This window comes from Eschrichtius robustus, chromosome 10 (assembly GCF_028021215.1).
Source record: "Eschrichtius robustus isolate mEscRob2 chromosome 10, mEscRob2.pri, whole genome shotgun sequence".
NCBI lineage: Eukaryota > Metazoa > Chordata > Mammalia > Artiodactyla > Eschrichtiidae > Eschrichtius > Eschrichtius robustus.
The window spans coordinates 22,061,078-22,076,648 of record NC_090833.1 but is presented as its reverse complement, the minus strand read 5'-3'; the positions used below and the strand labels follow the sequence as shown (position 1 = coordinate 22,076,648).

General features: G+C 34.5%; 1 protein-coding gene across 1 annotated transcript in view; it reads right to left on the bottom strand.

The window, feature by feature from the left end:
* Positions 1–15,381, bottom strand: part of SHOC1 (shortage in chiasmata 1) — a 91,699-nt gene extending 76,318 nt beyond the window's left edge. The window contains exons 1-4 of the mRNA XM_068553105.1: positions 15,337–15,381; positions 12,756–12,876; positions 8,943–9,030; positions 1,336–1,520 (exon numbers count right to left, since the gene is read on the bottom strand). Of these exons, the coding sequence (XP_068409206.1) occupies positions 1,336–1,520; positions 8,943–9,030; positions 12,756–12,876; positions 15,337–15,381 (439 nt within the window). The remainder of the gene's footprint in view (positions 1–1,335; positions 1,521–8,942; positions 9,031–12,755; positions 12,877–15,336) is intronic.
* Between the last annotated feature and the right edge of the window lie 190 nt (positions 15,382–15,571).

Here is a 15,571-nt window from a genome sequence, read left to right as displayed (position 1 = left end):
ATATAACTGCAAGGAAAATAAATGGAATTGCAAATTTAAATTTATAAAGTGACGTCAAATGACACAGGACCCTTAAGGAGATATAGGATATGGACAATTCATATGTATTTGGGAAACTCAAGCATATTTTCATTCGGTGTATAATAGTTAAAGAAGCTTCTGGTTCTAGCTGATGACAGATATTATGAAATTTGCCAATAGATGCTTCTAGCTTGCCCCATTAATATAATAACAGTTGTGGTTGGGTAGCCTGTTATTTTTTATATATCATATCTTTACATGTACATATATATAATTTGATCCCCACAAAATTGTTTATAAGAAATTAAAAGAATGAATTAAAAGAAAGAAATTATAGAAGAAAATTGAAAACCATAAACTTTTTAATAACTGTCAAAATTGTGCCACTTTTTAAGAGTAGATTTAGACTATGATCAAATCTTCTGACTCCAAATTCAGGCTCTTCCTATTATAGCATGCTCTCAAGTTTAGTCTTTAATGCAATCTCTATCTTCTCAAACTATAAGAGGGATTTAACTCTCTCTATATCACACACATATTTACCAACACTAAAAATTTTATACACCATTTATGTATATACATAAAAACAGCACTAAAAGAACCAAATTATTTTTCATGTTCAAGCTAAAGCATATCTTAAATGATAGTAGCAATTATATAATGGAGACATAAGTTTTTCAATATAAAAAGGGAATAGGTTGTTATACATACAAGAAAGGTAGTTCTCAGCAAGTTTTTACACAGTTGGAAAAATTTATCACCCTCTAGTAAGATGAGAGATTTGGAATATAGTTTGGATAAAATGTATCTTTAATTATTACTTACTGTAAATTTGTAAAAACGGAGTGAATTTCTTGACCTAATACTGCAACTCTTCTATCTCCACTTTGAATTATGGTTTCATATAAATTAGATAAGATTGAAAATCTTTAGCATATTTGGGAAAATAAAATATAACTATCACTTAATAATCTACTAATTTAATGTTACACCAGACTGCTGTGTCATCAGATCTGTACATAGATGCTAATATCATTATAGCAATATGTTGTGAGCAACCTATGATCAAACCTCTGAGGCTATTCTGAAGCTCAGCACACTTAAACTCCAAAAACAACTACATTTACAAAAAGGGGATTAATATGAAAGAAAATAGTTCACTAACGTAAAACTTAGAATTACAATTTTGTGGGTGAATATCCTTAGCAAAATAAAAAATTTAAAAATCCAATAAAAGAAAAAAAAATCACCGAAATGAACATTTGTATATTAGTAAGAAATGTTTTATAACAATGGAAATAACAAATGTTTTACCTTGCTTCTGTGCTTGAAGTAATGGACATTTTTCTAAGCCGTTGACAAGTGTAAAGACTTCATTGTAGTCCTTATGGGTATATAAGCTGGCTTCTTCTACTTCAGTTTGGGAATCTGGGTTTGGACTTGGAACAATTTCCTCAAATTCACAGCTAAGCTTAGCCACCATTCCTGTAACTGTTTTCCTGTGACTTTAGAAAATTACTGATTTTGTGTATGTCCTATTTTAAAACATCTTTATTAACAAATAGTATATGTTCACTCTAGAAAATTACCAAATCCCAACAGATCCAGAGAAAAATTACCCATAGCTCCACCATTCAAGAGATGAATTTTAAAATTTTGTATTTTCTCAATTATTTTGGAATATTTTAAAATAAAAGTGGATTTAAGTACATAGTATTCTGTAACCTGTTCTTCTTCTGCTAAACAATGAAGCATGAGCACATTTATATGTCAATCAATGTACAATTCACTCCATTTTTGAGTGGATGAACAAGAACCCATTGTATTGGTAAATAATAATTTATTCAACCAGTTCCCTAGTATTGGAAATTTAAACTTGTAATTGTTTGCTATTATGAGCAACAATGCAAGGAATATCTTTGTGCACTTGTCTAATTGTTTTCTCAAAACGCAGTTCCTAAAAATGGAAATGATGAGGTTAAAGATACATAGATTTTTAGACTTTGCCATGCATTGCCAAAATGCCCTTGTGCTGGATATTGAATGTCTGTTTTTCCATGTCATTATCCAACTTTTACATTCTGTTCTACAACCTAGGAGACTGAGCTCTGTGAACCAACTAGGCTCCCTTGCTCTGTCTTCTGGTTGCGTTCAAACAGTGGAAGCATTGGCAGGAGATCAAAGGTGGGAAAACAAACAGGTTGAAATATTATTCTTTCCAAATCTTTCCCTCCTGGGCCACAGTTTGGAGAAGTGGCTGCATTCTTCTACCAACAGTTACATCTTTTATCAGACAGCCTCTCTCCCATAGTTGCAGTTCTTACTGTTTTGGTTACTGCTCCTTCAAGCTTAGGGTGGTAACAACTTCCAGCTGTTGTTAGTCCTGGGAACTTTTTTTTTGGCTCCCCTGACCCTGCCTGTACCTCGCCTGTTTCCTGATTGATCCAGGTATATCTGCCATTGTCTATATCATTGGGGTATTTGGACTTACAAGAGATCTTTCCACTGATTTTTGCAACAGATAAATATATTATTGGCAATTTAGCTACACATTCTGATATACATTTTTTATGATATCCTAAAATATTTTAGCCTTAATAATTCTCTGTACAGACTGAAAGAACCAAAATCAATATAATTCCCCAATGTAATTAGAGAAAAATAATGAACATGTCATACCCAAATCATATATAGAAAAATCTCTAAAGTTTCTGCTTTACTCTTTAAGAAAATACAAGGTACAAGAAAAAATATTTCAACTCACCCAGGTCCATATTACTCAAAAGAACACTGATTCCTATGTGGATCTTTATAGACTTCTAAATTTAGTGCTTAGATAACTGCTTTTTAAAAAAATAAATATTACTGACAGAGTCAGTACTTTATAAAAATCCTTGGTACTATAGTTTTGAGAAAACCGCATCAATTCTCTTTCCCTAGATATAAGTGAACTGTAAAGACCAGTATTTCCTGGATCTCCTCCTTGTCCAATATTATCTATTCCTTGTTCATTGGTGCCACTCCCTCTGCCTAACTTGTAGTGCTGATGTTTCCCAGGCTTCCAGTCTATATTGTCTTTGCTTTCTTTCCATATCATTCTTTTTGAGTAAATTAATCCACTGCAGTTCACTAATTCCTTAACTTAAATGAAATATTTATTGAGTGTCTACAATGTGCTAACACCTCTTTAGGCACTGGGAGTGGAATGGTGAACAAAGCAAAGTTCTTGCCCTCATGAAGTTTACCTGCTAATGGGACAACAGACAAATATATGAATAAGTAAATAACATAATGCCAGGTGGTGAAAAACTGTTATGAGTGAAATAAAAAGAGGTATTAGAACATCAAGTAACAGCCAGAGGGTTGACAAAAGGTATATTTTAGAGAGTGTAGTTAGTAAATGGCCTTCTGAGGAGCTACAGCTACCTGAATAATGGTAGGGAGTAAGCCATACAGAGGCTTAAAATAGGGGAGCAAGGTTGGCATAGTCTAAGAAAAGCAGAAAGGTCAGGGTGACTGGAACTGAGTAAGATTAGATAGGTGGGCAAGGATCAGATCATGTTGGATCTTACAGGACTTGGTAAGAACTTTGGATTTTATTCTATGTGAAATGGGATACCATTGATGAAATGGATAAACCACCAATAACTGAGACATTTCACGATCTGATTTATGGCTTTAAAAAAAAAAATCACAGGCAAACTCTTAGAAGAAAATATAGGAGTAAATCCTTGTGATTTTGGTTTAGGTAAAGCCTTCTTAGATATGACACCAAAAGCACAAATAACAAAAGAAAGAGTAGATAAATCAAACTGCATCAAAATCTAAAAATTTTGTGCTTCAAAGGATACCACCAAGGAAGTGAAAAGACAATCCACAGGAGAAAATATTTGCAAATCACATATCTAATAAGGGACTTGTATCTAGAATACATGAAGAACTCTTAAAACTCAATAATAAAAAGGCACATGACACAATTTAAAAATGGCAAAGGACTTGAATAGACATTTCTGCAAGGAAGATATACTAAAAGCCAATAATTACATGAAAAGATGCTCAACATCATTAGCCATCAGGGAAATGCAAATCAAAACTACAGTGACATGCAATGAGCCACCCACCAGGATGTCTATAATCAAAAAGACAGATGATAACAAGTGTTGACAAGATGTAAATAAATTTTAACTTCATATACTGCTGGTGGGAATGTACAATGATACAGCTGCTTGGAAAACAGTCTGGCAATTCCTCAAACAGTTAAACACAAAGTTACCATATGATCCAGCAATTCCACCATTAGAGAAATAAAATCATATGTCTGCACAAAAACTTGTCCACAAATGTTTATAGCAGCATTACTCATAATAGCCAGAAAGGGGGAAAAAATATCCATCAACTGATGAATGGATAAATAAAATGTGGTATATCCATAAAATGGAATATTATTTGGTTATAAAAAATGAAGTGCTGGGAATTCCCTGGCAGTCCAGTAGTTAGGACTCCATGCTTCCACTGCAGGGGGCAAGGGTTTGATCCCTGGTCAGGGAACTAAGATCCCTCATGCCACATGGCCAAAAAAAAAATAGTGTTGATACATACTACCAAATAGATGAAACTTAAAAACATTATGCTAAGTGAAAGAAGCCAGTCACAAAAGATCACATACTGTATGTGTGATACTGTGATTTATAACATGAGATATATATTTGGTCTTCATATCCGTTTCTAGCACAGATCTCCTAAAGCCATTGGAATTTCCTAAGTGATGAGAGCGATAAAGTTATCTCTGGTTATGTGAATAAGGTGACTTTTGGAAAGCACCTAAGGATGGGGACTGGTTGCCATGAGAAACAATCATGTGAGTAGAAGATTGTAACTTTCAGTTCCACCCTTCCGACCTCCAGGGAGGGGAGAGGGGCTGGAGGTTGAATCAACTGCCAATGACCAATGATGTAATCAATCATGCCTATGTAATGAAGCCTTCCTAAAGACCCAAAAGGACAGGGTTAAGAGAGCTTCCAGGTTGGTGAACACATGGAGGTGCTGGGAAAGTGGGGTGACAGGAGAGAGTATGGAAGCTCCATGCCCTTTCCCCATGCCTTGCCCTATGTATCTCTTCTATCTGACTGTTCCCTTTTGTAGTAAACTGGTAATCCAGTAAGTAAAATGTTTCTGTAATTCTGTGAGTCTATCTAGCAAGTTGATTGAACCCAAAGAGGGGGTTGTTGGAACCTCCAATCTATAGATGGTCAGTCAGAAGCACAGGTGATAACCTTGCAAACGGCATCTAAAGTGTGGGGTGCGGGGGCAGTCTTGTAGAACTAAACCCTTAACCTGTGGGATCTGATGCTATCTCCAGGTTGATAGTGGCAGAATTGAGTTGAATCGTAAGACACCCAGCTGGTTGTAGAGCATTGCTTCATGGTGTGGGGAAATCACCACCAGCGCCCCCCCCTGCTGGGATTGGTGTATGATTTTAGTTAGATTCCATTTAAAAGAAATGTACAGAATAGGCAGATCTGGAGAGGCAGAAAGAAGACTAGTGGTAGTCCATCCAGGGTAAGGGGGAAAGAATAGGGAGTGATTGCTAATAGGTACAGAATTTCTTTTGTGTTGATGAAAATGCTCTAAAGTTGATTGTAGTGATGGTTGTACAACCCTGTGACTATGCTAAAAACTGTTGAGCTGGACACTTTATTTTTTAAATTTTTAAAAAAAATTTTAAAGATTTTTTTGATGTGGACCATTTTTAAAGTCTTTATTGAATTTGTTACAATATTGCTTCTCTTTTATGTTTTGTTTTTTTGGCTGCAAGGCATGTGGGATCTTAGCTGCCTGACCAGGGATTGAACCTGCACCTCCTGCATTGGAGGGCAAAGTATTAACCATTGGACCAGTAGGGAAGTCCCAGAGTTGGACATTTTAAATGGGAGTTATATGGATATGAATTTTATCTCAATAAAGATGTTATATAAACCAAACCAGAGTATAGGGTGTGAAGTCATACAGACTACGGTTTGAGGGTTTGAATCCTCACTCCAACTATTGACTAGCTACATGTCTGTGGGCAATTGACTTAATCTGAGTCTTAGTTTCTTACATGTAATGTTGGGATTGTAATACCCATCTCACATAGTTATTATGAGGTGTACATGAACTAAATATATGTGCAATGTCCTGTATTCAACTGCATTTATCTGAATGCAGCAAGCCACAGAGGAATAGAGAATGTTGTTATATGTTCTTCCTCTTGCTCTAGTTGGCCATGAGCTCTGTCCTGGAAGCTAGGAAGCTTACTGCATGGTTCTCCATGATCTTTTTGCATTTTGCCCTTGTCTCCATAATTCAGTATCCTCAACTCCTCCTTTAGCCTGTCCATTAAGATATCTTCATTTTTTTCAAATTTCTATATTTACCCTAATATGTATTTATTTGTTAGGAATTTAACATGTCTTTTCAAGTATGCTGGTGGTCTTTTTTAAAATAAATTAGAATAGTTATTATTTTTATTAGTGCTCTGTTGCAAGTTGCATAGCTTTCACTACAGAAGCTAATTTTCCTGTATGCCCTGTTATTTTTACTGTGCAGTTTTGAAGAATATAAGGTTTTTCAGGACACATGGCAGAAAATGCCTATATATGTTAAAACAGTATACTAACAAATTAATAAAAGTAAAAAAACTGAGGTCTTAGAATCAATATTAAGAAGTAACAAAACAGGAAGAAGAAACAGAGGTGAGAAAGAGAGGACAAGCAAGGTTTAGGAAATCTAGGTAGTGCTAATGATCAGAATGTTTACTCTTAATTTCCATTAGGTAATAAAACTCCCAAATTTAAAATTAAATTTTGATATGGGAAATCTCTAAACCTTCTGCTCAATTTTGCTGTGAACCAAAAACTGATCTAAAGAGTAAAGTCTATTAAAAATTAAATTTCACTTCATGAGACAAACTTGAAATTAATGATGGCTAAAACACACACAAAAAGTCTCAAGGCTAGAAGGTCATGGCTAGTGAGACAGTTTCACAATTCATCAGGGACTGAGGCTTCTTTTGTTCCACTCTGCCATTCCTAGATTTAGTTCTTATCCTGTATACTCCAAGGTGGTTGCTGGAACCAATTGTTACATCTGTATTCTATCAATAACATCAGGAAGGAGAAAAGTGAGGAGCAAGACACACCACTTCCTTTTAAGGACATCCCTCAGAAATTGCATAAGCCTCTTTTGCTTATATGCTTTGGGAAGAGCTCAGTCACGTGGCTACAGGGAGGCAGAGAAATATAAATTTTATTCTAGGTGGTGCCACAGATTCCACCTTCTTTGCCACGGACATGATCTTGGTACTGCAAAATGGAGGGTCAGATATGACGGGGTGCCCATTCCTTCAGGGCCTCGCATTTCTCTCATACAGGAATCTTTTGTTTGAGCCTCATCATTGCCTTCGTTGAGTAATTATTGCACATTTTTGCCTCTATTCAGACGGGCTGTTTCCTTTGCCTGAAATGCGTTCTCTCAAGTTAGTTTCTCCTTCTTTGTCCCGCTCAAGCTCAGTTCCTACTTCTTGTGAAGCTGATCTCTCCTGCTTATAAAGGCACAGCCCTACCAATCTAACTCTTAGGGTGAAAATAAATTCTAGAGAGCATCATGTATCTTGTAACTCAAAGTAGGCTCCTGGACCAGCAGCATCAGCACACTTAAGAGCATATTAGAAGTGCAGAATCTCAGGTCCCGACACAGACTGACTGAATCAGAATCTCCATTTTTAATAAGATCCTCAGTGATTCATATGTACATTAAAGTTTGAGAAACACTGACTCATCATCATTATACTGAAACAGAAAGTGAAGATCAGAGAGAGAAAATGACTTGTTGAGGAGTCAGTACTTGACTTTTCAAATCAAGTCTACATCTTTTATTTCATAGTGCAGAGCTCTTTTCACTACAGCTTTCTGCTTCCTCCCTGCTCTACAGTTTAGTCATGTGATAGATACTTTGCATTGACCTTATACCTTGTGAAAGACCTTTTGATGGTCATTTTATATTATCATTTAATTCTTAACATTGTTAATTTTTTCTGCTCATATATTATCTTCCTAACCTGATTTTTAAATTCCTAGATGACAGAAATAGTATATTGGGCTTCTCTGTAACTAAGGAAAACTTAAATTACTAAAACTGGAAATCTGAACAATAACTAAATCCTTCCTGGGTCTGATCAGCACTCTTTGCATGAAGTGAAGCAGCAGAGTAAATTATTTATATTTGCACTAAAATCTCTACTTTATGTCTACCTGAACATCATAGAATGGGTTAGATGTTCTTCCTCATATTATGCTCTGTGTTCCTATCTCTGGCATTGTACTTCCCACATTCTATTGTAATTATTTATTTATAAATCTCTATTCCCTATTTTCTTGTGTTCTTTGAGAGCAGAGACTGTATCTTATTCATTTTTTATCCTGTATCCAGCATACAGAATGGTATCCAATAAATATCTGATGAATGACTGAACTAATAATAAATAACGTTTTGACAAAGTATGTTAGAAAACAACCTTAATCTGCATTTCTACTACAGGGATAAAAAGACTGATTTTAATAGAAAGGATTTTTTATAGACTCTTTCCACCAAAAGTTTACTTATTGTTAAAAGCATAATAGCGTCTTGGATTTATTTCTGTCTTTTGCAATACAAATGCATAGAAAAGTGTTAATATGTGATAAATGAGGGAAAGATAAAAAAGAGGCTGTAAATCATTTCGATTAACCCCTCCTTTGTGGTTCAGACTAGGGCTTGTTTTTTGGATAAAAGAAGAAAACCTGTGAGGATATAAAGGAAAGGATCTTCTCTCTTAGGTGTCTGGAGAATTTACTATTCATCTTCTAGATGTAAAGGGGAAATTTGGGATTAAGGACACATACTTCTCAAGGAACTCCTCCACAAAGAGATTTGCTTTCTGTTGATCCAAGGCTGAGATTTCTGTCATTCCCGTAACTGAAACAGCTGAAACTAGAAAGGAGAATGGTAAACGTTAGCTTCTGGAATTTTCTTTTAAACTTAATACAAGGAAGCCAAACATTCACCTTTTACCTTATGGTGTTATCTTTATTTGTTCACAAATGTAATTTTTTCAACGTTATACCAGATTCCAAATACTTAAATAATCATTCTCATTATTACAACCCCCACTAAAAAAAAAAAAAAAAAAAAAACAAACCCTCTCTACCACAGTCAGAACAATATCACCTGAACAGAGCATCCTCATTTTTACAGCCTCTCTTTTGCTTATACAGCACTACCATCCTAGATAATCCTGTTCAACAGCTCATGTAACTTCTCATAAAGCCTTTATTTACCATTCCAGCTCACTCTGATACATTCCCCTTGAAGGGCCATAATATTGTCAGTGGCACTCACTTCAGTACTTAATCATATACAGTCATAGTTTAAAATTTTATGTGTATCTATAGCTTGTCTCCCAAATTAGACCCTCGGTTCCTTAAGTAGAGGGACCACGTCATATGCTAGTGTCAGAAGCAGCAACTGAGTGAAGAGGCAAAGGACCTGTATTCTACCTAAGCGTTAGCTCTTACTATTCTTGTTACCTTGAACAAACAACTGAACATCTGAGTCTGTGCCTCACTGAAAAATATAAAAGTTTAGTGGTTAAGAATACAGGTTCTGGAATCACCCTGCCTAGATACTTATACTGCTACTTATTAACTGTATGATCTTGGGTAAATCTCTTAACCTCTTTCTATCTCAGTTTCCTTATCTACAAATTAGGAACAATAATGGCCTTTTCAAAGTGTTGTTGTAAAGATTAAATGTGATAAGACATGTAAATTGCTTAGAATGGTGCCTGACATGGTGTAAATGCCTAATAAATTTTGGTGTTATTGTTATTATTATTTTTAAAAAGAAGAAAAGGAAAAGAAATAGGAAAAATAATTAACTCATTTTTTTCCTTCTATAGTTTTAGAGAAGCATTTGATGAAAGCTACTCTCTACCTTATTTCCAACCTGACTGAGACCTTCAATCCACTGACCCTTCCATTTTTACAATATATTCATCCTCCCTCATGTCCTCACTTCCTTTCTCATACAGCTTAGGTTCCACGGCCAGTCTCATAATCACTCCCTTACAAAGACTTAATTCCCTTGCCTCTCTTTCCCTTATACCAACTTAGGAAACCCCCTACTCTTCACTTTGTATATGTACACTAGAAGAGCTGAAAATTATTTGGAAAAAAAAAAGCCATTCTGAATAAGCTCACTTGAGATTTTGACCATAACTTTTAAATGGGCATCCAACATTGACAGATGATAATGGTAATTCATCTTAATATCCTTCTTAATGAAACTGACTTTCTCATTCTTCAGGACAACTATGTGACACTCCCCCCCCTCAAATTTTTGATACTCATCCCCCTACCCACTCTCTATGTCCTTGCCTCCACACAAAAACTTAGTACAAATAGAAAAGAACGACCTCATCTTCTATCACCAATTCTAACATCTCACTAGCATAAGTACCTACAAACCCTGCCTTCCTATCCTATCATAGTGGAAGAACCATCCTGGCTTCTAATACCAACTCCTCCCATTGTGCTCTTGATACTATCCTCTTTTACTAAGTTATCCTTTTTACTTCCTGCATCATCATTTTCTTTCTTTTTACCAAGATTATTTCCATTGGCAGACAAACATTTTATAGTCTCTTTCCTTATCACACATATATTTTTTTAATTCACACATCTAAAAAAATAAACTCTTTACCCTATTTCTCCCTTCAGCTAATGCACCTCTATTTTTCTATTTACTGTCATAGCAAAATTCTTCAAAAGAGTTGTTTATAACTACCATCTCACATCCCACTTCGCATTCTCTTCTCAACATACTCTGATCAGGCTTTCATACACAATATTCCAGTGGCACCGCTCTTACCAAGGTCATCAATGATCTACATTTAGTTCAGCTAATGGTCAACACACTATTCTCATCTTACTTGACACTTTAACAGGGATCAATGCTTTTGACCACTTCTTCCTTCTTGAAACACTTTCTTCTTTAGACTTCTACAACACCACACTCTTCTGGTTTTTCTACCTCACTTGTCTTCTTAGCTGGGTTCACCTTCTATATCAGCCTTTGAATGGTTGGAGTGTTCTACTGCTTTGTCCTAGGTTCTCTGCTCTATCTATACTCATGCTCTCAGTGACTTCATACAATTCTACAAATGAATGTGCAGTCTACATATCAATGACCCCAATTTGAAACTCCAGCTGTGCTCAATATTAATATAACCAATTGCCTCTTGATGTCTCCACTTAGATGCCTAATAGGCATTTTAACCTGGCCAAAGCAGAGCTATTGACTCCAGCCACGAATTGGCTTCCCCACAAGCCTTTCCCCATCTTAGGAAACAGCACTGCCATCCACCCAGTTGCTCGGGTCAAAAACCTAGAAGAAACTCTTTATTCTTCTATTTTTTTTTTTAACCCTCTCACTGTTGGCTGGACCTCTAAAATAATCCCAATCTCAACCACTTCTCACATCTTTATTACTATAAGCCTAGTCTAAGGTACCATCTTTTATGTAGAGTATAGATTCACCTAGTAGTCTAGATTCTGAACCATACCAGTAGCTTCCTGATTGATTTTCTCACCTCTACCCTTGCCTCCCAATCCCTACCCCTTCCAACCTCCAAACAACCAGAATGGTTTTTCTAATACAAAAATCAGGTTATGCCACTTTTTCTTAAAACTGTCCAATGACTTACCATATCAGCCATAATATAAACAAACAAACAAACTCCATCTTATGGGCTTCAAAGCCTCATATCTTTCAGAACTTGCCTACTTGTCAGATGTCCCCTTTTCTCATTAAGTAGTCATGATGGCCTAATTTTCTGGTCCTTACACACATCAAGTTTATTCCTGAGTCAGGAATTTTGCATTTGCTTGAAAGGCTTCTCCCCTATATCTTTTTATGGCTGCTGTTGTCTTATTACTCAGATCTCAACTCAAATGTCCACCTCTTCATTGTAGTCCTACCCTAACCATCTTAGGAAATAGCATTCCCTACTCCTGAAATTTCATATAACATTACACTATGTGTCTTCTCTATACATTTATCAATACCAAATATTAGTTTACATATTTAATGGTTTTATTGTTGCATCCTCCTTACCTGTCTGAAAACCCACTGAAGGCAGGGACTATTTCTATGTCTTATTAGTAACTGTGTTCTTAGCACCTGTAATGGTGCCTATACAGAATACAGGGTAAATACATGTTGTTAACTGACTTGTATCCTCCAGGGAGGCTAGTCTTTCTTAAGTCTATGACATGATAAAAGCAAAAGATGGTATTTTGTATATATACATTTAAAAAGTTTTATATTCAGTGTATTATTACAACTTAAAGTAGCCTTCCTACAGTTGAACAAGATCCTATTATAGTACAACAAATGTTACAATGTTAGAATATTTTAAGACTTCATCACCTACATATCTTTTATTTGTTCTAGTCATATCTAGTATAAGCTTTCCAGTTCCTTACTTTGTCACCTAAATTCTGTCATAAAAATATTAATTTGTAAACTTCTTGGAATTCTGATATGAATACAATTTTATATAATGAGAAAATCACTGCATTTTCTTAATAATTTATTATGCTAAACTCTGAAATACTTTTAAAAATAGATTTTAAAAAAATAAAAATAAAACATACCTCTTGTCCATGGCCTCCTAAATTTATTATCAATAGCTCTTGCAGGATAATTTTCATCTTGATATAAACATGAAGGGATTCGAAGCAATAAAGCTCTGCAAAACTTCTTTCTAACTACATTCTATGTAAGAAAGTAAGATTATAAAATCTTTTAATATATAGATAGTGGATTTAAAATACTTATCTGTCAATATTCAGAATATTAAAATTCTCTATTCTTTCAAATTTATATTATTTTTATTTAAAGGTAATACATGCTCACTATAAAATATCTAACACAGAACCACATAACTGAGAAAGTCAAGGTCCCTAGTCATATCAGTAATAGTTTCGTGTATTTTCCTAGATACTTTCTTTTCTAGATTAGGCTAAAATGTGTGTGTGTGTGTGTGTGTGTGTGCGCGCGCGTGTGACAAAAAAAATGGAATCACATCATTTATATACCATTTAGCAATGTGCTGTTTTTCACTTAACAGTATAATATGGCTATCTTAACTTTTGTTTTCTATGTCTTTGCAGTTTCACTTGTGACATCCAGCAAATATGTTACTAATTTTTAAAAAAATCTAATAATTAAACCTTAAAAGGATGTTAAATCAGTTAAGTAAGCTTATAAATCAAAATTCTCTATACTTGGGTCTGCCTTTAGTTTCCTGCTTTATTTCCCATTACTTTTTAATACTAACTGTAGTCTTTAAATAGATCAATTACTACCCCATTAACATTTAGTGGTCACTTCCTCATCAACACTGTGGTCTACACTGTGCCTCTGAAAAATGCCCTGATACTCTTCTCTAGCTATCAAAATTCTATTCATCTTTCAAGGCTCATCTTAAGCAATATTTCCTCTATGAAGCCATCCCTCAGTGACTCTCAACTTCCCACAGAATTCATTATTCTATGTATTTGGACAAATGATAGTTTCTTGCATTACTTCCCAAGAGTTTTATGTTTGCTGAAGGTATAGTAACATATTAAATAAGAGGTCTTCATTATCTAAGAATAAATGGTACAAAGAAAAGCTCAGTTAAAGTAATTTATATAAAATGAGGACCAAAGATTCATAGTAAAAAGGAAAGAAAAGCTTGATTGGAACTTTGTCTAAAAAATGAAATAAAATTATAAAAATTAAAATTTATATTTAATGAAATTTTGTTCATAGTTAGCTTATATTTATAACTGATTTTTTGTCATAATTTCCCTCAAAACTGTATTATATGATGATATGCATGATACTAATCATTATTTCACCTTTGATCATAAATATTTCTAGAAAATATTTGAGGATTTAATCAAATTTTCCCAAGGCATCTCTGACTCCTTTGATATTCAAACCATTCTCTTTCTCTTGTCTGTAATCTGGTCTAATTTTGTAAAATCTTCATCTGATAATAGCTTTACCTGTTATTTGAGTGGTTCTTCAACACTGTTTTCATGAACTTTACAAAACCCAGTATCTTTTGCAAGATTTGCCATTGATTAGTATATTTGTATTGTATCATGGCAAGAAACTAAGATATCAGCAAGAAACTAAGATACCATTGGCGAGGATAAAAGTTTGAGGATGTTTGAGTATAGACTAATTTTGCAAGTGGATAATAGATTCATAAATATTTGTGTAACAATGACCTCTGATTCCCTACCATATATGTGTTATAATGATACATTTGCCTTCCTCGGTTATGAGGGAATAAGAAAACCTGAAGATACCTATATACCTTTTTTATTTCCTATAAAATATAACACAGTTTTAGTTATAGTGGAGCAATTTTTTTCCTGATAGATGGGGGTCAAGGTTATAAAGAAACCCAAAATTTAACTTGTTAATTAAGATCATAAGAACTATGAACTGTTGTGTGACAACTATTCTAATTAGTTTCTTTTTTCTTTCTTTTTTTTTTTTTTTTGCTGCACAACATGCGATATCTTAGTTCCCCCACCAGGATCGAACCCATGTCCCCTGTATTGGGAGCGCAGAGTCTTAACCACTGGACCGCCAGGGAAGTCCTTAATTAGTTTCTTAACAATGTGCCTGGTTTGAATTTCAGCTTTGTACAAGCTATTTAACTGCTCTAGACACCATTTTTCTAACCTGTAAAACTGTAAAACCTGATAAGATAATAGTATCTTCCTCATGGAGTAGTTATGATCATCAAAATGACATAATCCATCAAAAGAGCAAGTGATCAAATGATATAATCCATCAAAGAGCGAAGTATCTGGCCCATAGTAAGTGGCCAATACATACTGTTACTGTCATTTTATCATAAAGATAAATGGGATTGCTTTTTCCCCACTCCTCTCAAGATCACTCAAGATCATTCATAAAAGCAGTCCAAACTTGTCAAGAGTTTCTATATTTTTTCCTGCTGACAGCTTCAAATTCATGTTAAATTGTCAATAATTTCCTTCCCAAAGTAGCATTTTTAAGGTATATTAAAAGTGGAAAGTAATTTTAAATGAATTTCAAAGTAATTAGACTAAGGATTACTGAAAAATGATCATAGTCATATAGTGAATGTAGATAACACTTTTATATCATAATTTTTAGTAAATAGGTAGTGATCCAGTAACACTCTACCTCATATGAATAGTCTATTGCGCAATATTTGAATGCTGGAAACATGTCTTCTTTCTTTGGAAGCAGTACAAATTTCAACGTCTGGAAATATAAAAATTAAAAGTAAATGTTGGTAAAACAGCAAAGCCAGGAGCAGAAAACCACTCTTAATCACAAAACATTGGTTCATTCATTTTAAAAAAGGCTCTGAATGATAAAAATTTAACTATGAAAATAACATTTATTACTATGATTT